A 24,523-nucleotide genomic window follows, 5' to 3' on the forward strand; every position below is an offset into this window, starting at 1 on the left:
ATTGGACCGAAGCCCACGTGTGTATTTGCTTGAGTGGATAGCTATTTTTGTGTGCGTGTGTGCTGATGTTTGTCCCTATGATCTGTGGCACCGCTGCTGTTGGCGGTGAAGCATGTATTTTCATGGGATTGGAAGAGCAGCGCCTCGCTGTGTGTGCTTGTGTTTGTGTGTGTGTGTGTCTATGCTGATTGACGTCACAGACGCCCACTCATTTCCATCTTGTCTGTGTGCACAGAGAGAATAGATCCCCGTCTACATCCAGCTCTTCTCCCCGGCTCACTTCCTCTCTTCCCTCTTTGCCCCCAAACTCCCTCTTCTTCGTCACCTCCTTGTAAGCGCTCTCATCCTGCCTCTTCCCATTCACTCTTCTACTTCCCACCCCCATAGAGTGCAGCCAGTCTAGCAGATAAACAAGACAGTGTAATACAAACAGTTTAAGACAGCCAGACAGCAACATCCTCACAGAGCTGTGTTATTATTAGAACCTTGCCACAAAACATCTGCTCATTTCAAGCACTACCATGGTCCACGGGTCTGGAGGGGCAATTTTGACTCGTTCTCTCACACTAAATTATGACCACGGACCTGTTGGCATCTTGTGTGCGTGTATGGTGTTCGTGCACTTGCTTTACGCATGAGCAAAAGTGTGACGTTCTTCCCCCAACAATTATCCACATTCACACAGCGATATCTGCTGACGACAGGACATGATTTAAATCACTTCCTCGTAAAAGGTCATCTTCATTCTTTACACAGAGCATTACCCCCAACTACCCCACCCCACCTCACTTTGCGCACACACGTGTGTCTCATATATTTGTGGGGACATTCAACTAAACGTCGAAACAGAATGTTCTCTAAACTCTAACTCTAAACGTAACCATAACCTAAGTATAACCCTAAACCGAAATCCAAATCTTAATCCACCAAAATCACCTTGGACCTATGGGTCCCCAAATCAACAGGACGTCCCCACACATTGGTGTCTTGTCATAATTCGGTCCCCGTGATGGCAAAAACAAACAAACAAACAAACACCAAAGCACACAGGCGGGTGTGTGCGAACAGGCGCAGCCCTCGATCAGACTGATGTGGACAGTTGACGTGAATGGACGAGTGCGGGGGGTTAACAGGGGCTGGAAACGCGCAGGGTGACAGATAAGGACGTATTTAAAAAAAAAAAAAGAAAAGAAAATACCACTGAAAACGGCTATCTTGGTTAACATCGTTTCGTTGGACTGACAAAACTGATCCCACAGAAGGACAGAATGAGAGTGACACTGGGGTTCATGCACTGCTGGGGCAAAACTCCTTTGCTATTGCTTACACTAGACAGCAATTAGGATAAGCAGCAGACAATCAGCCAGACTGGCAGATGGTCAGAGAGACAGATAAGCATGAAGACAAACATCCAGTTCGGCAGTAAAATATTGGCTGATTAGCTCTCTGATGCCCTGTTACCCGAGGAGAGAGCTGCGTATCCGCGTGTTTGCGTCTTGGTATCAAAGTCGTTAATGAGGCTGATCACAGGAGACAGGATGAATGGACGGATCACTGAGGGCGTGGGAGTTGTGCAATATCACAAGGATAGATGAAAGAAGGTGGTGCAGAAAGAGAATACCACCGCGGCCGAGATCTGAAACTTTCTACCTGATCAATAATGTGTTCCCTTTAGTTCCCCTTACAACATTACGCTTTATCGACTGTTTCTCACACAGAGCCGTGGGTGCTGGGTTCATAACCCCAGTCTGATAATCTGCTCTTCGTTGGACCAAACACGTTAAAATGAAAAGTAAATGCATTCGAAAGATGACACTGACAGAGGATTAAAGGGCAGGAGAGATGGAGTATGAATGAACGCGGAGATAGGAGACGTTCTGAAAGCCTTATTTTTCCCATTTAGAAGTCCTCTTATCACCTTTATCGGTGCTTCAAAGACAAATATCCCTCGGGGGAATATAATACCATCTCTATAATATCTGTTAATAAAATGTAAGGTTAAAAAGCTCCACGGGAGGGCTGGAGCGTTGGAGGGAATGTGAGACAAGGGTGCCATCAAGCGGCCGCGACCTGCAATAACGCTCCGCATGCAACGAAATATCGACAAAATGGAGCCCGGTGCTCGGCCATGACAATGCAGGTCAGAAGGGCTGTATGTGCTGCATACAATAGCGGGAGAAATGTCAAAAACGTGCGTGGAGTCACGTTCTCTGGACAACGCAGCCGGTAATTCACGGTCAAAGGAACGCAGGCCACTCTTGTCAACAGAGCGGCCTGCTGCAGTCAGCTGCACCTCTCAAGTCCTTAATGCTCTCTTCATAAGGGGATTATGTGTCACTTTCACTTCATAACAACACATGTGAGACCTTGTGAATTTTCACTCACAGTAAGAGACTTGTTGACTTGTAAACTTGTGCATGTTTGCATGCAACAAACATCTCACTGCCAGGCAAATGCACACATTTGAAGTCCAGAGAGTTTCCTATTCATAGTGCTTACTTAGCAGAATTTCTCATTCCTTCTCTGGCAAGGCTGCATGCATGCAGCTTTGTGGAGTTACTAAATAAGCCAGTGATCTTTCGCCTTGGGGTTGAGGTGAATGTGGGTCATGGCACCGATGCATGAGTTCATGAAGAGTTTAATATAGTGAGTTAGTGAGGCCTAAAGGAGAAAGATCGCGACTGTGGGCTCCTTGAATTAATATAAAGGCTGCAAGAGACAAGGCTTCACTGGAGGCCTTTAGTCCTTTTACGAGAGCATTTCAGCAACTACCAAGAAGAAATAAAGCAGATGAAAGGTGAAGAAGCAAATGCCATTCTGGGACATTTTCCCTTATCGGGGAATGCTGGACTAATGTCACAGGTGTTTCTGAAACCTGTGGCTGTCTTGGCCTCGCCGTGTGCCTCTATAGCAACAAAAATGTATCATAGATATGAGGTTATTAATCCTCGGCTTGCAGTACAGTAAGTCCGGAGACTCAGGAAGATTCCACTGTACAACTGCATAAGGCAGGTAGGCTAACAATGCCTTGGTATGAGTCTGTATCGGGCAGTGGCACACTCATGAGGAGCTGTTGCATTTGTATGCAGTAAAAACTACAGAAAAGGCATGTTTTGTTAAGCTTGATGCTACACAACACTATTCATTCCTGTTGACAATCGGGATACTTAACATCACCCGTGGATATTAATGACTGCAGAAGAATTAGGTTAAGTACTGGATTTTATGCTACGATAAATTTGAATTTTTGAGACAATGAATGGTCGCTTCTGAAGTGGGAACCAGGTGTTAAAGATGTGAATTGTTGCATAAGTTGAGTTTGGTTGGAGGTGCTCACAAAAAAACACTTTTTTCTTTTTCAAAACATAGTGCTGGAGTTTATGTGGCGAGAATTACAAACCCGCTCAAGAAGCAAACAGGACACAAGCACTGATTCGAGGAAAATTCCCAGGACTCCTTTTTATTAAAGAGAATTTCAGAACATAAGAGAGGGACCAGACACCTGCAATTGTCAGAGAAAGGATTCCAAATTCAATCGTTGGAAGGAAAAAAAACAAAAAGGAGAAGAAAAAAAAAGAGAATTTTTTTTTTTTTTAGAAAAGCTGACATGACAGCCTGGATGGAGCAGGAGCTGTTCTATACGCAGGGTCGTCTAGGAGACGGGTCGGAGGCAATCGCTTTTCCCGGAATGTTTCACATGTTCGTCTTCCTCTTTCTTATGGACAACACGCTTTAAACACCTTTTTTTTTTTTTTTTGTTGTTTAAAACACAATTTCAATGAAAAAAAAAAAAAAAAAAAAAAGAAAGAAACAAGACCATGAGACATAAGCAAAGGGAACTCACTGCACATTTAGATGTCTAAAAGAATCACCCACATTAAAATGGCCGAACCGTTAATAAAACATGGATAAAGGCTGATCTGTTGGGGGAGGAAGGTCTAATCTGAGGAGAAAGAGAGAAGGATGGGGCAGAGTCGGGAAGGGGTGGGGGGTGGGTTGGGGGCAAAAAACACAGTAATACACAACTCACAACATAGCCAATCCGGCAGGGACGTGCTTTCTACACCAAACAAGCCTTCAACAATCATGAAATGCCATTTAAAAAAGATTTTAGTGTGTTTTTATCTTGCTTGCAGACACTTGATATGACCACTGCAAATCTGCAAGGCGCTCCATAATCAGCTTTGCTTTTTGTGCTAAAAATCTGTACGGATACTTATAAAATCATTGATAAAAATATTCCTCTGTTAACAATACGCCTTGGAGGGAAACCATGTGAGAGACTTAGGGAGGGAGGGCTGGCTGGTTGGTTGGGGTGGGGCTGGGGTTGGGGTTGGAGGGGAGATGGTTGCAGAGGAGGAGGAAGCTTGGGCAGTGGTGCTACTCGGACTTGGCCTCCTCCTTGGCCTCCTCGGGGGCTGCCTCCACCTGTGGGATCAAGCAGAAGAACAGACGTCAATCCCGTTCCTGTCGCGTCCGAAAAGACCAGCTTCTGAGGCCGAGGACATTTCCGGTCTGTTCACCTCGTTGGTCTTGGCCTCTCCGTTCTCAGAGTGGTTTTCTTCGTTGGCCTCTGCCTCGGCGTTCTCCTTTGCCTTCTTGGTCTTCTTGTCCTCCTTCTTATCGTTCACAGCCTTTTCTTTCTGTTAAAAAAAAACAGGGGGCACCGAAAGGAGCCATTTGCAGGCTAAATACTGAAACACCACCAATCTCTTCATCCACTTTGTGACGCAACTTTATTCTTTTCTTTCTTTCTTACCTTTGCTGCCTTCTTCAGCTTTGGTTCCGGCTTGGGTGGGGCCGGTTTCTGTGGGGCAAAAAAAAAAAGAAAAAAAAAGAGAAAGGATTATAGAGGCAGCTACACTTCATCTAAAAGTTATCATAGCTGTTTTAGAGTCTTTTAGTCACGTGCCTCATATTACAAGGGGACTTGTACCTTCATAAGACACACTTTTAACTGGATGACAAAGATGCGGTTTAAAATGTTCCCCTACCTCCAAGACAAACGCAACTAAAGGCTTCATAATACTCACACTTATGGCATATTTCTAAGAGCCTACCTTATGCCAGCTATAGGTACGTGATTTTGCATTACGACACAGGTGAAAATGTTTTATGTTTCTATTGATTCTTAAATCCCGTTTTATTCGTGTAATATGACGATTTCTATTCTCCGGGACACTTCTACCAACCTAAGGCTCCACGTATTTGCTCTAAAGTTAGTTTCAAACTTTCTTTTTGAAGATAACACGTTTGACAGTTTTGCACCGCCACAATTTAAGCTTTAAAGTTAGAAAATGTAGTTATGTTCTGTCCTTTGACGCTTTAGAGGTAATACAACACCATTTCTGGGTATTGACGCCAGTTTAAGGACTTTTGAGCAGCCTACTTTGTTTTGTATGCTCAATAATCATATGTGTTAATGTAAATGGGATTGGCGAGGGCACGGACTTGTCTCCTTACCGCCGATAACCGAGCTGATCTCCTCTGGGGCTGCAACAGAAAAAGACAACATTAACAAGGTGTTTATTTGGTTTGGGACTTTACATTCAGGAAAGCCCACCTTGAATGCATGTAAAAATGCTTTCTACCTTTTAAGACACACGAACATACCCTACACACTGACTAAATTTGAACCAAATGTGTGTGGGGATACTGGACGTGCCCCTGTCTTACCTCCTCCTTGTCTCCTCCTTCTGTTCCCTGTGCCTGAAAGAAAACAGGCAGATATCAGGTTTAAGGGGGAAAAATAAACAGAAAACAGCATTCCCGGGCTCAAACTGGTGATTGTGTTAACAGCAAACAGCTGCCAGATGCTTCACCTGCATATTCTGGTTAATTACGGCCTCCCAGAAAAAACTTTTCAATTTCAGGTGAAAACAAAAAAATACTCCATATACAGGTAAATTTAAAGGGTTACAGGCCCACAATGTGGCATTAACGCGTGGCTTCAGATCAAGGCTGCGAGGACTCAGCCATGTGGGTCTCTGGAGCCATATTTTGAGGGTCCAGGCCCTGCTTTTCCCTCTCACTCCCCCATCTCTTTCTCTCATTCAATGCATGGAGCTCAGATTTGAAAGCTGGCGCGGGAGTATTTCAGAAGGGGGAGGGACCTGAGGGGGCTCACGCGCGCCACCCGGCGGCAGAGGCACGCCACCGCAGCCATTTGGGACTACGAACAAAGAGAGAAAATATATAATTTTATCGAAACGCGACGGGGAATGTTTGTTTTTGTGGTCAAAATGCAAAGTAAAGGCACTAAAGCATTTTCTAGTGGTACTTTCCGCCGGTTTGGTGGCCGCACGGCGATAAGTGAAGCGTTTGTTCTCGGTAGGTCGGCGACGAAGGTGGACAAGAGCTGCAAAGCATGGCTGCTGCTTGTGCTTTAACTGCATGGAGACCGAGAGAGACTTCTGACTCCCCAAAGGACAGCGGCTCGCGCACAGAAACGCGATTTAAAGGCCGTTTTCGAGCGGGAAAATATTCATTTCAACACACAAAAAATGTACATTATATCTAGAATATAGGCAAAAATTACCAGCGAGAAATAACGGTTATACGTTGCGTTATAATTAAGTAATGTCTCAGAGGGATGTCTTCACAATCATTTGCATTGCATTAATGGCTGATATCCTGCTCAAAATATTTTTATTATTTTGAGAATACGTACCTTTCTCTTGGGCATGTTGATCTCTTGGAGGTTTTCTTACAAATACAACTAAAAACTGTTTTTCTCAGTGGGTTCAGTGCATGTGAAGACGAGTGTCTCCCTTATGCTCGGCAGTGTAGTAAACACACTGGAACAGAAAGGCGAGTGGTTGAATGGGGGGAGGGGTGCGGCTAAAAGCATGATTGATAGGCTCTCGGCCAATCAGATGACGCCATTCGGGGCTGCAGAACACTTGGAATTTTGGAGCCGGTGATGTTCTGGGGTCTGCGCGAATGGCTTCTTGCAGGGAGAGATGGGAGGAAGCCTGCAAGAACGGAGGGCTTTGCATTCGAGGACGTGTTGCCTTCTCACAAGTGTGCCCATGTTTACTGCGGAGCAGAGGCCGCGCGGCCGGCCTGTGCGCGCGGTCGAACAGGCCCCAACGGCGGGGCAACATGCCCCAGTGTAAAGGTGTGCATCCTCGCTGGCCCGCGTTAAAGCGGGAGTTCACATTTCACAGTGACGGTGAGGAGGAATTTCACCATAAATTCACGCCGTCTTTCAGTCCAATATGGCGCCCACTCCTCTCCGACACATTTTTTTTTTTTTTTGTTTGTCAGTCGGCTTTCCTAAATTCGTATAAGGGAAATGCCTCGCGCCGCTTTCAGCAGACGCCTGCAGGGGGCTCACGAGCCCGTCTCATGGAAAGTGGCCGCTCAAGACGGCGCTTCCAGAAGCGGTGCTGTTACACAAAAGCGCTCATAGTGCTTCAAAAATCACAGCCTATGTTTTTTTTTCTTTTTTTCCTTTTTTTTCCCCTCTCTACTTTTGATTCACCGTCCGCTTCACTTCCAGCAGCAGCATTAAGTAGAGCGCGTGCAGCTGAGCGTGTTCACGCTGGTCAAGAACAAAGGGCAATGTCTGGATGGCAGACAAAAGGGGGTCAAAGCTGAAATATTCAGACAATATAGCCTCGGTGTGTTGCCATCTTGACGGGCCTGTCGCCTCTGTGCGTGCGTGCGCGCGCGCGTCTCCTCGTGTGCGCCGCAGCTCCGCGGAGAGAGTGAGAGACTGGAAGGGGCGGGGAGGCAGAGAGGAGGCGGAGGAGGAATGCGAAGCTCCATCCAGTGCTGAGAACGGGAGCATTTGCGCAGATAGTCTGCGCTGCTTGCAACAAACGTGCAGTACTCCAGCCGCGGAAGTTTGCCTTTGTAGTGCGTGAGTGCGTGTGTTTAGTGTTTTTAGCAAAGTGTCTGCAAGGAGTAAGGGCAAGCAACCCGTTGGCATTCGGACCTGTGACAGCATCAAGGATATAACATGGTGATCAAAGTGTACATAGCATCGTCCTCCGGATCCACTTCGGTAAGGGAGAAAGCGGTGGCATGGCTCGTTTATACGGGGTTTTATGTGCAGCATCCACGGGGATTGTAAGAGGGGAAGCTGAACTTTTCTTGAACTCACCAACTGATCTCCATCAGGTTATCATCCTCGCAGTCTGTAGTGCTCTGACTCATCAGTAAGCACGCAGCTCCGCTCTCCTTAGGACGCAGCTGGAGTTTCTCAGAGCGTACCCCTCTTTTTCTTGATGGTCTTTAACTTTGTCACAGAGAGAGAGGCAGAGAGGAAGTCTGAGGTAACGATCACTGAGTGCACGGCACATTTCTCTCTAAGCTGCGGTTTGTCACAGTGCTTCCTGACGTGACAATTTCTACTTTTTTTTTGCCGTTGAAAACAGGCTGCAAATAGGAAAGAGATACAAAAGAAAATAATCAATAATTCTGTGCTGCGTTACCTGATGCAATGGCCGGAAGTTCGCGCGTTTGACAAGGGCATTATCTGGGCTCTGACTTGCCGTGAAGTTGATTCTTAAATGTACTCTTTGCTGCATTTAGGACCATTAGCTTTAAGCTTTCAAGTTTCTTCCAGTCCAGAGTGCAGAGGAATGATGGTGATGCAATTCTCTCGGGCCCCTTTCTAGACAAGCAGCTGCATCCCAGGGCCAGTGTTTAGGACTTGCTGAGTATTTAGATCCATCTAGATCTAAATCTGACTAAAGTGAATTGCTAAATTGGGAATTCTGGCCGTCGTGTGATATTTCTTTTGCAATTAAATCTATTTTGCATATGGTTGCAAATGTGAAAGCACTGTGATGGAGACTTCAGCTTTAAGAGCTTCTTAATCCAAATAGTAAGTTTGTTGTCATAAAAGAAACTTTTGATTTAACGTCGCTTATCCTTAATGTGAGGATTAAGATCACCTTTACATAATATCTTACTATGACTGAAGAGCTTGTTTTTGCTGATCATATTCAGGGGCAACAAACACAGGGCTTATTTTCTTTTGGACTCAATAAAGTCACTTTATTGCCCTTCCAGTGAATAACATTTGCGAAGTCTCAGAGGCTCCCTCGCAGGACAAGCTTTCTGCAGAGTCAGGGTGGACAGAGTTTGGAGCCAGCGATGCCTTCGCAGTGCTGGAGTCTGTCCAGGAAGATGCATTACCTCTCATTGATCTGTCTTTAGTAAAGTCTGCTGAAACCAATGGGCAGCTTTATGCACTTCTGTGGCACGCAGTAACACTTCCTGTTACCCATGTTATCACCCCCACCCTGTGCTTTTTGTCATAAACTTCCCTTTAATGACACTTGGGTCTGTACCATCTTTATCTGCACTGCTGTGGTTACTAACCCTGCTATTATTATTTAGAGCGTTATGCTATCGTTTTATAGTTGGACTGACCAAAGGCCTGCTTTACGTAGCATTTTCAAATTTCTCTCTCTGTGTCTGCAACCTCCCGAGTGGCCAAAATTGTGGATAAAACATTGTGTTTTCACCAAGCTTGCTGTTTGATTGCAAGTGTCAATGTGATTGAATCCCACTAACCAGCAGTGGCTGCTGCTTTATTAGTCACTCCCATTAAATTCAGCACGTGAATGGAGGAACAGCCAAGAGCAAGGAGAAGAGTAGGAATGTTTCCAAAAGAACATTCATTGCTTTACTGAGGAAAACAAGACAGACATTGTAATGTTAGCCAGAAGCATGAGCAGGATTCAGCACCTGACAAGCCACAGCACTCAGCAAAAAAAAATAAAAAATTCTGCTCCATCTGGTTCCAACACTTCAGTAACTTTGGTGCTTGTTGATTTAATGCAAGCTCTGATCTGTATCGCTACACTTGATTATTAGTAATAGTTCTCTGCGGTTTACAGTTTGACATTTCTGATTTGACAGCAGAGGAAAAATGTGTGTTTGAATGCCAGTTATCGGTAAATACTTTTATTGTAATGACATAATGAAAAACCAAGGTGAGATATATCCATTCATGATTCTCAACAATTCCCAGCTGCAGGAGTGGTGAATATATTAGGATGGTTGTTGTCCTACCCGTGGCAGCTCAATGTGAGAGGCTTTTGGTACAATGGCCTGAAGTGTAAAGCAATAACAAAAGTGGAAATGCACCAACATTTCACAAAACCCTAACCCTTGGGCAAAATGCTGGGACGTAAAACATGGAACGTCACGTTTTGTGAAATGTTGTTGCCTTTTGAGCTGCAGTTTGAAGAAGAGGAGGAAGAAGAAGCATCAATGTCTGTTTTTATCATAGCTAAATACCACAGAATACAGTCACTCATGGTTATTTGCAATCTACACCTTGCTGACAGGTAAAAAAAAAAAGAATCAAATAGGCAGCAGGAAATTGTCATCATTGAGGTCTGACCCCTGGAACAGCTAGAGTGTGGTAAAATGTCTAAGCTAACCAATGATTGACGTCATATTGCCAGCTGGCCACCGACCCTAGCAAGCCTCTCAGCCTAAACAAATGTATAAACTGATTATCCCTATAGAAGGATACAACTCGTATGATAGTTTCTGAAATTATGTTGCAGAGTGTGTCCACTTAAAGTTCATCTAAAGAGGTTGGAGAGGTGGTTGATAGATGAAGGTTTTAGGAATAACTTGGTTAGGTTAAGGCAACAAAAATGGTTAGTACTGTGAGGAGATCGTGGTTGGGGTCAGACTTTCCTCTCTCAAGATACACCTCATGAAAGTCCACCAGAGAATTCTCACGCACTTTTAATATCTCCTGCGATACGCCACCTCGCATTCTAAACATAACCGTGTGACGTAAGAGCAGCTAGACTTTTAAGTGTTGCTTTTAGGTTGCGGACAGTGCTAATCCGTGTTATTCCTCAACATCATGGAGAGTGGGCTACTTAAAACTGAACGAGAGCTCACTTCATTATACTGTCACCCAGATAAACTGAGGAAATATAGTGGTGTATCTCTGTGGGGATTATCTAGAGGTACCTTCGAGTACTCATGATGGCTTTTTAAATATGTGGGTTTACAACATATGCTCAAATAAACCATAGAGTTTGTCTTAAAACTTTTAGCGTGATTTATTCTCTCTGGGTTTGCATTTGTTTTTTACTTGATCCTGAGGTGGCGAAGAGACCACATTTGAGAAGCAAACTAGTATTTTTACCCAAATGCACTTAGGCAAATGTCATGCACACCTGCAGCTGTACATCCAGTCTGTAAACGTCCATCTCAACTTGAAAGTTAGATTATGTCTGTGGGAGCGAGGCAAAACACAAGCCAGCGCAACAGCACATTTCCTCCCTCAGTTCCATTTATGCACTGCCGCCGCTCTGTTGTACAACTTCCTCATTGCCACAATAAATGCACTGAATAATACCCATGAGACTGAGAACAAGTAGTGTATATTTGTGCGTCCATGTCTTGTGATCCGTACCTCAGGGTTGGGTTTTCTGCTATCCTCCTCACTATAGGTTTGACATTAAGTTCAGGAGTGATTTTGATTAGTCCCGACCCCTGGCTTCTACAGTGTAGTTTGTATAACATGAGATGTTTTTTTTGGACCTCTTGCTGTTTCACCTTTAGACAGCAGTAGGGAATCCAGCCAGAGCAGCGGTGTAAGGCTCTTTGGTAACAATGCTGTAATGCTGACTGAGCAGAGGACTGGGTGGAGGCTCCTGCAGCTGGTGACATTCCACTAAAGTGGCTGTTTTCGGCTGAAATCAGACTCGATATAATCAAGGCGAACCTTTATCCCGCACAAACACACAGTGGTGGGGTTGATTCATGTTTCCTGTTGCTCAGAGGGTGGACTCAGATGTTGAGCGTCTGATGGATTAGAAAGGTCATTTAGTCTTATTTATGTAAAGCATTGTTTGACAAATGCAGTTTAACTGCGTTTTCTTTCAACCCCTGATTGAGTTGAGAAGGAATTGACCCCAAGTCAGGGTCAGAAAAACTGACTGAATCAGTCTCTACCCTATTGATCTGAGCGGGTGTGGTGGATACAGTTCATCCAATCAATGCCTGCCATTGTCTAGCAGCTGTTAACGCCAGAGCTCTGACCTTTTTCTGGGATTGATCAGGTCAGAATCTGAACTCAGAGGCGCACCACAGCTCTCAGATGATAATGGGGAGTGTGAACACTGTGCATGATGATGCAGATTCTTCCTCCTACAGATGTGACTGACTACGGTTCTATATCCTTAAAAAAGTACAATGTAGGCAACAATGTTCAACTGCAACCTTAGAGTCCCAATCCTTTATCTTGATCCAACTCCTTACTGCTTCTTATTAGCAACGATAATAAGTTATACAACTCTGGACTGATTGGATTTACATGGACTTACATTCAGTCCATGCACATGGAAGTGCATGGACTGAATGTAAGTCACTTGGTTTGGTTCACTTTTGCACTGCACTGTTGAAAGTGGACCAAACCACCTGGACAATGTCAGCAGTTACAACAGCTGCTAACCAGGAAGGAAAAGAAGACCAGGAAGAAAAAAAACCCGGCTCATCGATTGGCCCGGACTAAAAACGGAACTCCATTCCCTCCAGTAGGCTCGTTCACAACAAAAACAAATGATGGAGCAACACCAAATTCATGCAGTCTTCGGGTTTCAGTTTTAACTTTGGAGTTCAAACCTAAATGTTTTTTTTCACAAAAAGCTGCCCAGTATGAGCAGCAGGTGAGACAATGAAAAAATGAAAAAAAGGTTGGCCTTGGGTGTTAGTGGCATGACAGAGAGACACAAGACTGAGGGCCGCTGCATGCTACTATCTTTATGTTACGCAGAGCAGACACATGTCCACCTTCTGCAGTTGTCTGCTGCCGATTGGGAACAGTGTCAAAAATATGTAAAACAATTTACATTACATTTGTTTTTTGTTTGTGCTTTTAACAGTCAATTTCTGTTCAGCCTACCAAAGAAAAGACAAATATCATCATGGACAAATGGTCTCTGGGAGATTGGGGACTGGGGTGCTATTGGAAGGGCAATATACCCTAAAGGGTTTTTTCTCTGGTTGCATTCGCAGCTTAGATAGGAATGCTAAAGTGATGCAATGGCCAATTGGTTGGAAGTAGAAGAGTGAAAGTCACTTCATTATTTGTTTTCAGATCGTTTTCAAGGTACATTGTTACTGGCGGGCTTGTCACAGTCAGTTCTTATAAATTAAAACAAATTTCAGTGATTCTTGTTATGAATATTCTCTGAGGTCAATCTTTCAAGAGGACAGCAGTCGACTTCAGTGTAGTATCATCACCCAGCAGTGTTCTGATGTTAGCTTGATGGAGGACTGCCTGCCAGCACATCTTTATGGATAAATTCCTGTTATCCTTCTATAAGTGTATATATGCAGAGCTACACAGTAAAGTAGCTGAATTATGAACTGGGCTCAAGTATCTGCATCTAGCTACTCTGCAAATGCTGTTCAGTGGGACTTTAAGCTAAATGCTAACATTAGTTAGCTAACTTGTTGCTAACAGTATCTGTTTTAAAAGTGTTCATGCAAGAACAGAAAGACATTCTCATAAGCTACTATTGTTCACCTGGTTGTTCATACTAACCACACATAGGTGGCTTAGTGGGTTATCAGCGTATGCTAAACAATTTCAAAGCCAGATGAGTGATAGCATCATTTGTTAGAGCAGTTTTTCGCTGTGCAGTCTCTTCAATACACACAGACATACATTTTGCACTACCTTCACTGCCAACTCAGCTGCGCGTCAACTTCATCTGCATTCCACCTCTGTACCTTACAAACAGACTATTCATCAATGTTCAATGAAGGCATATCAGTCTTTAACGGGCAGTATGAAAACGGCTAGTGACCATGCCAACTCTATGACAACATGTTGTTAAGCAGGTTTAATGTTTCACCCCAAATTTGTCTCTTTATCATGGTGAATAAACATATACTAGTTTGCTTTAAACTGGAAGTACAGCTGATGTGCGATACATCCTCTGTTAACCACAAATGTTTGTACAAATTCAATGGCAATCCAACCAAAAGATATTGCGAGTACTCATCTGTAAAAGTTTCACTTTTCTTATGACATAGGATAAGTGACACTTTTACCCATTAGAGGCACTGTAAGACAAATGATGGGGTGAGGATCCTACGGCATGACAAATTTCAGATTTTGTACATGGCAATCATTCCATCAGTTAAACTAAGAATAGCAACATCAAATCAATGATGGGCCCAGGGGGGAAAGGCAGAACATCACCAGAGTCAATAGAATACAGTAATACGGAAAAGCCTGGACTCGGCCCTCATTTCTATTTAAATTGCGTGGGAAACAGGAAATAGGTGCAGCATTTTATTGAAACATGTGCATAGATTGAAATACAGCATGTAAGACAAGAATAGAGTTTGTACAATTCTAATGAGCTTTAGAGGCAATATTTGGTATGACCATTTTTATTGAAAGGCTGTAAACACAGCCTGAACCCTCTCAGACGAGCTTTCTGTCATTCCTTTAAGTAGTCTTCAGGAATAGTTCTCCAGGATTCTTGAAGGACATTCCTAAGCTCTTCTTTGGGTGTTGGCTGCCATTTGTTCCGTTCTCTGTCTAGATGATACCACACTGCTTAAAAAATGTTGAGGTCAAGGCCCCGGGGAGGATCAATCACTTCATAAGACCTGTTGCCACTGATTTTCAGCTCACTTCTTGACAGCCACCCTTTCATGGAGACCATTTCTGCTGAGGCATTGAAGGTTCAGATGCATCTCTAAGGTCACATGTCTGACCATTGCTGGATTTTCCCTATTTCTGAAGGATTTAAGGAATTTCTTTTTCTTTCTTTTTAGAAATGACCTGGTTTGTATAAGACATACTCTTTCATGTTTGTCAAGCTACGTTATATGTGGCATTTTTTGTATGACACAACTAAAGATATAGGAACAAATTATATCTCTTTACAAAAGACTGCTTGTAACAAAGTGACTAAAGATACAATTTGAAATTGTTTTTGTTAATTTATCTCTTATATATAGACATATATGTATAGATTATATATAGATCGATAGACACTGGTTCATCCCTTGAGTTAAGTGTCTTTAGTAGATGAAAAAAGTAGCTGAAAAACAAACAAAAGAAAAGAAAACCCAAACAAAACAAAAAACACTCGTCTAAAAAATGATCAGGTGTCCAAAGGAAAAACCTTTAAAAAAAATTGGAAAACCTGTTGAACTATTTCTCAAGAGCACTTTAAGATATTGCATGAAAGTCTGGATCCTTGTGGATCCTAGGAAGCATTTCCAAAGAAATGAGGGGTGGCTCAAGACCTGCACAGTACTCTTATGAGCAAACAATACAAAACAGAATGCCATTACATAAAACCCGAACAAAGATGTTGAAAGATTTTAGTTAGGTCCAAAGATGTAGACAGATTTTGTAGTCACGCAAAGTTCCTGCCTCAAACACCAATGGTTAATGCCTGATCCAGGTGTACCCCCCCAAAAAAAACCCCCCCAAAAAACAAACAAAACCTACTCTGGGATGCGTCTCTTTGTTCTGCATTTGCATTATGCTGATCTTAGTGGATATTTGCATGCTGCTTAGGTAAGAACATGAGACTCTGCAAAACAAGAGTTGATCATGGAAATCATACTTAAGACCTGCAGGGCCTTCCTGTAGACTGACAGACTGATGCCCTTTCTCCGACTCTCTAGAAGGAGATTACAAGGAAGTAATTTAGCAGCATTCCTAAGAAGTAGATGTTAATTTGTACGAAGCAAGAGGAGAAGAGTACTTGTTTATGACCACACTCAAAGCTGGGGACAGTCTGTTTTCTTTTATGTTAAAATCACTAGGGGATCAATTCAAAGACCGAGGACACCAGAGAGCATCACAAATAGGCAAAGCTTGGAGTTCCCACTGTGCAATTAGAACTTTGGGCAGATGGCATGTGGCCAGTTTGTCTGACAAATGAATTTTGCTTGGCAACTGTACAATGGTGGCTTGCTGGGGCGATGGCAAGAGAGCACCAAAGTGAAGGAGAAGAGATAAGACAGGAGACTGGTGGTGAAATTGTTATCATAGTTATTTAGGATTAAGTTAGTCTGTTGTTTACGCAGCAAATGTGGGTCAAATGAGGGACACGACATGGAGGGGCTGTGCAAGTTCTTCCAGAGAAATGATTGTCTCTGTTCATGTCATGAAAGACAGAGTGTGTTAAAATGTTTGTGCTGCTGTGTTCCGCTCGGTTGCTTCAACCCACGGCGGTTTCCAGCGCAGGTTGGGAGGGAGCTGGTTTTAGGACTTTGCCCTTTCTAGTGCAACTGCCATTAACCGATTCAAATTAACCACAGCCAATCTGCCCGCATTGTCAGCTCGCTCATTTACATGCCTCAGAGTTGTTCAACAGATGGCTGTTAAATAATCCACCTGTCTCATCTGCATGCCTTAAAGCTGGGAGGAGCCCTCACATGGGGGCGCCGGAGCCAGCGGGAAGATAAAAAATGTATTCCCCGTTATGCTTTTGCAGTGAAGTCGGATTAGTTTGGTTTTAGGTGTGTGAATTTGTGTGTGTGTATCAGTGTGCAGCTTAGGCTGGATGTGTGTGTCTCCTTGCAACAGGCCTTATTTGGCTCGTGTTTGACCAGTTACCTCCCCTCAAGTCCCAGAGGAGCTCTTGCTTCCGTTTGGCCTTGTAGGGCCATGCTCCTGCACACACACCCACTGAGAGCTCATTGGACCCCCGTTTCACACACTCAACCACACACACTTCCACAGAGACTGATACACAGGAAAGAAGAACTCACACAGAGTTAAACACACTCTTAGCCCTCCTCTAACTTATTTATTATCTGTCTGTAGCACTGCATTAGAGATTCTTTGTGACATAACAACTTCAGACTGAACATGATTGCACATTTTGAAATATATGAGATCTGAAGGGTTGTCAACCTGTCACCCTTGAGGCATCTTTGCTTCCTTTTCGAGAGTAGAGTTCTTTTTTTGCAGATTCATAGATGAAAAGCTTGCTTGGTTAGACAAGAGTCGCAGTTGAGACAAATGATAATGTTTGCTGCCACAGAATATCAGTTACTGGGGTGGAAATGATCAAAAATGATCGCACTTAAACGAAAATGTCGTATAATGAGAAAGAGGTTTGAACTGCTTATGCATGTATCTTTTGGAATCGCGCTCTTTTGTATAGAAGAACAATGCACATTTTTACCAGTTATTTTTTTAAGTGCTAGCATTTTAAACAATAAAGCGATGTTCCTTTGTATAATATTTGGAGTGATGATGTCCAATCCTGAGTGTTGCTGTCCTCCCGACCTGGAATTCTCTTATACAGAGAAAAAAATGCAGCATGTCATGGCTGAGCCTCATCAAGTTCACCCTCTTCGATACTCATGCATCTATTTATTCACTTGTCAGCATTAAAGGTGGTAACTTAGAAACAGAGCAGCTAGTGTAATAATGGTAGAGCCATTTCTCATCGCAGGAAAGCAGCTTCCCTGTCTTTTAAGCCCACTGTTGACAGAATGGTGAACTGAGGCCCTTTTGTTACCTTCTCATTCTAAAGTTAACACATGGCTATAACTGACAACTTCCCCTCTGCCATCCTCTCTCATCTCCCCCACTTACAGATTAAAAAGCAGCAGCAGGATGTGATGGGTTTCCTGGCGGCCAATAAGATCGAGTTCGAGGAGTGTGACATCGCAGCCAATGAGGCCAACAGGAAGTGGATGAGAGAGAATATTCCGGAGGAGTCCAAGCCTGCCGTAGGGAACCCGCTCCCCCCACAGATATTTAATGAAAGCAAATATTGCGGGGTGAGACAAGCACACATTGAATCATTGGGCCAAGATTGTCTGTACAGTAATTATTTTAAAAGTTACAATAGTCACACAGATTTTTGAGACATCCAGGTTATTAATCACATATTTTATACTGTAATATAAAAGCTGAAATATAAAGATGATAAATATATTTAGATATGTGAGAATCAGTATTTGATATCGATAATAATCCGAATTAAGTTGCTGTAACGTGAAAAAAAACGCAGCTTAATCAGCAGTTCTCCTGTGAGAGGCCGTACAGAATGAATATATTTTTTTGTTCGTTTAAAGCTTTCAGTAGAAGCACACAGTTGTTTTCAGGAAGAAAAAAATACATTTTTCACTCAGCACCATGCAGGACACATACAAAGTTAGCAGCTGGCTGGTTGAAAAGCAGAAAATGTATCAGTGGGAATATCCTTCAGGAGAAGAGACTAAAAGAGACTAAATAGAGCTTAATACTGGAACTTTATCACATGACCAGAAACAATAGTTTAAATGAATGCTACTCTTTGTGCATCCATAAGATGTAACTAGGTTGCTAACATGTTAAGTAATAATGTGTTTAAGCTAGCCAATTGCAAACTGACCAATGCGACTGACCAATGCAAATATTGATCATATTCTTTACATTCAAAGTTTTGAATATAAAGAATGTAAAGTATAAGAAATGAAAAAGAATATCTCATCATTGAACTGCCAACTTTTTTGTTCAGCTTGTACTGACAAATTGTCTTGGACGAGGGTGGTAATCCTAAAACCCTCCTTAAAAAAAAAACTAAAACTACTGACTGGGTGAGCTCCCATTCTTTAACGAAAGGAGTCATTGGTTATGTTTTGAAATAGGGACGCAGACTCTGAGGAAAATTGTTCTTTGAGACAAATTTCTCCTTCTGTTTTTGCTGGTTCCATCCCCAACTTCCTTGGTCAACATGTTGAGGTATCCTTGGCTAAAATACTGAAACATTTCGCCCAACGTGCTTCTCACTTTTTAAATCGCTTTGGATAAACACGGCAGCTTCATGAATGTGTTGTAGTTTAAACCAGATTATCTCACTTGGAATGCCCCCTCCGGGTCGGGAATGAGATCCTCCCCCAAGTGGAGGAGTATCTCGGGGTCTTGTTCACGAGTGAGGGACGAATGGAGCAGGAGATTGACAGGCGGATCGGTGCGGCGTCTGCAGTGATGCGGGCTCTGCACCGGCCCGTCGTGGTGAAGAAGGAGCTGAGCCAGAAGGCGAAGCTCTCGATTTACCGGTCAATCTCTGTTCCTACCCTCACCTATGGTCACGAGCTGTGGGCAGTGACCGAAAGAACGAGATCACGAATACAAGCGGCCGAAATGAGTTCCCTCCGCAGGGTGTCTGGGCTCTCCCTTAGAGATAGGGTGAGAAGCTCGGTCATCCGGGAGGGGCTCGGAGTAGAACCGCTGCTCCTCTGCATTGAGAGGAGTCAGATGAGGTGGCTCGGGCATCTGGTTAGGATGCCTCCTGGACGCCTCCCTGGTGAGGTGTTCCGGGCCCGTCCCACTGGGAGGAGGCCCCGGGGAAGACCCAGGACACGTTGGAGAGACTATGTTTCTCGGCTGGCCTGGAAACGCCTCGGGGTCCCCCCAGAAGAGCTGGAGGAAGTGGCCGGGGAAAGGGACGTCTGGGTTTCTCTGCTCAAGCTGCTGCCCCTGCGACCCGATCCCCTGACAAGCGGAAGATAATGGATGGATGGATGGATGGATGGATATCTCACTTGTACCATTCTAGATTAGTTGATAGTGCCATGAGAGAACAGTAAGAGCAGTCCAGATCTGGTACATTTGAGCAACAAATGACTGTTAGAAGAAAGATTATTTCATTTTGAAATCATTTTCTGAAAACATGCAGCCTAAAATGTAGGTTTCAGGCTACTAGAGCATGGTCACATTTGGAAGATCCATCATATTTAAGTGAAATAACATCACAAATGATCAGAACATGGTTTGGAGAGTTAAACATGGTTTAACAGTGTTAAACCTTTGAGTTGCTTGTCTGAATTCTAACCGTGTTATCTTCAAAATCTTAAAAAATGCAACAAGTAAAGGCTGAGTTATACTTCTTTTAACTGCCCTTGCGCTTGCGTCTTGCGCGTATGTTAATGGCTCGAGACGTTTATACTTCATTTTGCTTTGTCGGCGGTTGCGTCTGCTGCGTGGCGATTCACCGCCAGGACAGTAGGTGGAGTAGCGGGTTTTTTCAATGACAAGCCTACTACGATGAAAGGAAATTCACCGCCAGGAGCTCTTTGGCAAGTCTCTCTTCCATAGATTCATGCTTCTTCTTCTTCTTGTAAATAGCCGGTATTTTGTCAGATTTTCAACACCTTGGGGGTCTAAACGACTACTTTCTCGCCTGAAAATGTTTCAAATGTTGCTAAAGTTATATATTTACAGAGTTTAGCCTATAGCTTAAGGGAAATCAGCTTTTCAGGCCGGCTGATTTCGGCTCGGGCAGGAGTGAAGTGCACTGTGTGTAAACGCTCTGCATACTGTCAGATCGATCAAGTAGTAGGCGGTTTCGACCACAGCCAGTGGCTTGCGCTTGCGTCTTGCGTGAAGTTTAGAAAATTGAGGTGACACACGCAAGCACGCAAGGGGGAGCTTGCAACCGCGCAAGGGCTTGCGTTGCGGCTTGCGTCTTGCGTTGCGTCTTGCGTTACCGACTATAAACCAGGCTTAAGCCTCACTCTTACTGCGTGAAAGTAGCTGGCAACACGTTGAATGCTTTTTAAGGAGCCTTTTAGGGATCTGTTTTCAGTTGAAAGATTTCAAGATGAACACCATTTTTCAATACCTCTTAGTTGACTATGAACATGGACCCAGAGGCACGTTGGCTTAGCTTTGTACAGAGCCGGCACACAGAAAGACACAGCTAGCCTGGCCTTGCTCAAAGATAACAGCAGCTGCCTAAAACCCACGTTACATTCTTTGCTTTCCTCAACCTTCAGGTTTTGTGCTAATTCATATGGTGAACTTAAAAAAAAAAAAAGTCACCTTGTTCTGGTCTCTTGTTAGCATGACTATGCTTTCTGTCTCGTAGCTGAGCTAAAGGGTTTGATGAGAGAAGTTGACCAGGAACACACATCTAGTTGTGAAAGGCTCGTTCTACTGACTGAAGTAATGAACAAGGTTTCCACAGCAGTCAAACTTAAAGCCAGGTTCACACTACAAGATTTTCAGCGTGTTCGGATCATTGTGCACTCTATCGACTGAGACCGTTTTGTGATCCGGAGTCCTAATGTGTTTGCACTACACGACAGTGTGACAGCGAGGTTTCAAACACAATTTTTTTTTGTTCTGACAGAATTAAACCCAACTTATCTGACTAATCTATATCAAGCAGTTCCAGCTGTCATACAGAAGAGTCTCTCTCGTGATTTAACTCACGCTATGATACAAGTAGCTCCAGGCGATTCTAATCTCTTTTTACTCGTCTAGCTGTTTAAAAGAACTAGTTTATTATTATCTGCTCATTCCCATGCTTTCTTTTACTTAGCTTGCTAATATTCTGGAGTCTGGAACATGCCCCTCGAGCCTCAATAGTCACGTCTTCAAAGAATTGTCACATTGCGATTGGTGACCACCAATTGAACACAGATTTGCTTCAGATGTGGCCCATTTGTCTGCAAACGCAATTTTTTTGTTTGTCAAGTGTGAATCTGGCTTAATGGGAAGTTAATGATTATTCCAGATATTAGTGAAAACCATCAGATGGTGTTCGCAAAAACCAGCAGTCATCAGTTCTCAAGAATTCGAGTGAAAACACCTGAAAACATGAATTAATGTTTCTTTTTTTCTTTGAGCATTATATAAATAGGGTCATGCCAGATGAGGTGTCCATCGTCGGGGATAAAAGAACGTGAGAGAAACATTAATGGCCTCCCTGGTGTCTGTTAAATCATGACAATGGACACTCAATCCGACAATATCCAATGATTAACGCACTCAAGCTTCCATATAACTGACAGGGGCAGGGTTGTGCTGGGGGAACTCATGACTCCAACATTTCTAAGGCTACTACTCTCTGCTCAGGTTTACACAAACCCAGTACAAATGCCATCCACTAAGTTAGCACATGTAAGTATACTCCCATTCCAAGCACACGAGTGTTCGGCTTGAGTGCAGGACGCGAAGCTGCACATGCAGGATGGGCCAGATTGAATTTCACAGACATAGAGCACAGCAATTCCCAAGAGATTTGCAGCTGTAAGGCGCTATAGAGAATGTTTGTGTGTGTGGGAGAAAAAGGAGGAAATACAAAGGAATGAGAAGGAGTGAGGGATCAGGAATGTGAGTGAGTGTTCACAGGCTGACAATAATGGGTGAGAGTGTTGGTCTGTTCAGTCTAGGTTGCATACTTAAGACAATGCCCTCCTATCAGATTGACTACTGAGACCTTTCCTCAACCTGCCGCTGCTCAGATTGCCGCTCCAGGGCACCGATTCAGGGTCTGTTTCACGTTATAATTCTTGGGAACGGAGTTAAGATTCAGCTGAGCTGATTGATCAGACTGATCCTTTCTTGCTTTCAGAACTATGAGGCCTTCTTCGATGCCAGAGAAGACAACGCTGTGTATGCATTTCTGGGTCTGACTGCTCCCCCAGGTTCAAAGGTAAGTTCAAGAAGACAGTAACACATATAATCGCACGCCTACAGCCACACTATATAAAAATGGGCTTGTGTGGCTAAATATACAATATTCGTCCCCACGGTGTGATTTCCATACAGAATTCACACATATTGCATAATACATCTGCTTATGATATCCTAATGCCACAACAGGCCTTCTATTTCTCACTTCTGCATACTGGCACCTCCTCTCTGCCACAACAGGAACTGCAGAGAGGTGTGCCAGTTACCATAGAAACAGTGGGGTTTTCCTGTAAGCTGTGGCAGGGGATATATAAACCAATATCCTCCATTTTAATATAACACTCTCTCCCTCTTCCTCTCCTGTTTCCCTCATTGTTTCTCTCCAGGAGGCTGAGGCCCTGGCTAAGAAAGCACAGCAGTAGCATCATCGTTCCGACCAGAGACCCCAGACCCTCCCCAAACCCAGACTGACCCAGAATAGATCCAGGAAACTCCTCACTCAGCTTATACAGCTTATACTAAATTTATGGACTGTTTCCCCCCTCTTTATTCAGTGTTTTTTTGTATAACTGACCCAAGCTGTGCCTTGTGAGTGGGTACCAGAGCAGAGCAACATGTGTATCTCAGAGCAGCTTTGCAGCCTCTATTTAACCTCAGCCTACAAAGTCTATTGGCCCAACGACTTGTCAATCGACCATTATCATCAATGTGTCGCTTCCCTTTTAGAGAACACATCATCAGGCACAAGCGCATTTCCAAATCATTGTGATTCAAGCCAAGGGCGTCATCCACGTTAACACTGGATCACGAAACATCATCATCATTTATCCAACATGACGGGTTTAATACTCAGAAGTCTTAAATCTCGCAAACACAGAATCAAAGATTGAGCACATGCCAGTTATCGTCAAAATGACAGCACCTTCTGTAGAAGTTCCATTCTCTGTGTTTTGTTTACTTGTTATTGTCTTAATGCTATTCATAGCAAATTGTTTTCTAAGATGATAAATGTTGAAAAAAAAGGAAAAAAAAAAGATAAAACATGCCAAAAACGGCCAGATAAGGGATGTTTTTGTATTGGCTTGTTTTTGTTTTTGAAGGAAGGTAGATAATAGTTTCTTCTTGCTGTAGGAATCCTATTCACCCCGTGTTGCTAATTCCTTTTTTTGGTGTTTCCTCCCTCAAGTGAATAAAAGATAAGGCACTCGATGCAGTCAGCCTAATATGAAATAAATTCTGCCTCCTTGTTATGCTTTTTTTTTTGTACAATAAACAATTTCGAGTTGACAGAATGTTTATTTTTTTTTTTCCCCCACTGAATATAAGTGAGCCATTAACTTTTTATCTATCAGTTATCATCAGTCTGCTATTGTGGTGGTTCGCACTGTTGCCTCACAGCAAGAAGGTGCCCTGTTCAAATCCCAGGTGTGGTGTTTGCATGTTCCTGTCCATGCGTGGGTTCTCTCTGGGCACTCTGCCTTCCTCCAACAGTCTAAAAAACATGCACATTAGCCTGATTAGTGATTGTTTTCGGCTGATTGGTGGTTGTTTATCTCTGGTTGTACTCCGCCTCCGCCTCTCGTATCTCAGCAGGGCTAACCTGTGGCAGCTGGAACGGCATCGGCACAAGTCTCAACTGTCCTTGAGTCCACAAACGCAGCATCTGTGGGGAGACCAGAAGGCATCAGTTTACAGACACTTCAGTCTGGTGTCCAGTCTGAATTGGCTTCACTGGATCTGTCAAGGAGAACGGTCTAAACTGAAAAAAAAAACAATTCTAAAACAATGCTTATTTTCCCGCCATTAATTGACGAGAAAAAAAACACTCATCAATCTAAAGTTAAGTATACAGTAATGTAGAGTTTCTGGTATTTCTGATCAGCACTGCTCACTGTCAGAGTTTGCTTTCCAATCAGGAGCCAGTGGCAGTGAGCACATAAGATACACTTACATAGCTATAAAGTAGTAGTATTCTTAGTAGTTTAAGCTTATGCTATTTCAGGCTGCGCCACATTTAAAGTGGCAAATGTTTTACTTTTTTACCTCGCAGCAATCTCGTCCCAACCTTAATAATGAACAACTGAACAGCTGCAGGCCTCTGACGGCTTTCATAGACTTTGTTGACCACAT

At 43.5% G+C, this 24,523-nt stretch overlaps 1 protein-coding gene across 1 annotated transcript; it reads left to right on the forward strand.

The window, feature by feature from the left end:
* The first annotated feature begins 7,756 nt into the window (after window positions 1-7,756).
* On the forward strand, window positions 7,757-23,685 carry sh3bgrl (SH3 domain binding glutamate-rich protein like). Its single transcript, XM_075480979.1, has 4 exons — window positions 7,757-8,011; window positions 17,581-17,766; window positions 22,332-22,412; window positions 22,780-23,685. The coding sequence occupies exons 1-4, from the start codon at window positions 7,967-7,969 to the stop codon at window positions 22,813-22,815; spliced, it is 348 nt and encodes a 115-aa protein (XP_075337094.1). The 5' UTR covers window positions 7,757-7,966; the 3' UTR covers window positions 22,816-23,685.
* The last annotated feature ends 838 nt before the right edge of the window (window positions 23,686-24,523 follow it).

The sequence above is a fragment of the Odontesthes bonariensis genome, chromosome 13 (genome assembly GCF_027942865.1).
Source record: "Odontesthes bonariensis isolate fOdoBon6 chromosome 13, fOdoBon6.hap1, whole genome shotgun sequence".
Taxonomy (NCBI): Eukaryota; Metazoa; Chordata; class Actinopteri; order Atheriniformes; family Atherinopsidae; genus Odontesthes; species Odontesthes bonariensis.

What these genes read in the sequence shown, in the direction of transcription:
- sh3bgrl (XM_075480979.1), top strand. Translation starts at nt 7,967, where the DNA reads ATGGTGATCAAAGTGTACATAGCATCGTCCTCCGGATCCACTTCG. An exon ending in ATGAAAGCAAATATTGCGGG is followed by an intron (nt 17,767 to 22,331) that starts GTGAGACAAGCA and finishes TCTTGCTTTCAG; the next exon opens with AACTATGAGGCCTTCTTCGA. An exon ending in CTGCTCCCCCAGGTTCAAAG is followed by an intron (nt 22,413 to 22,779) that starts GTAAGTTCAAGA and finishes GTTTCTCTCCAG; the next exon opens with GAGGCTGAGGCCCTGGCTAA.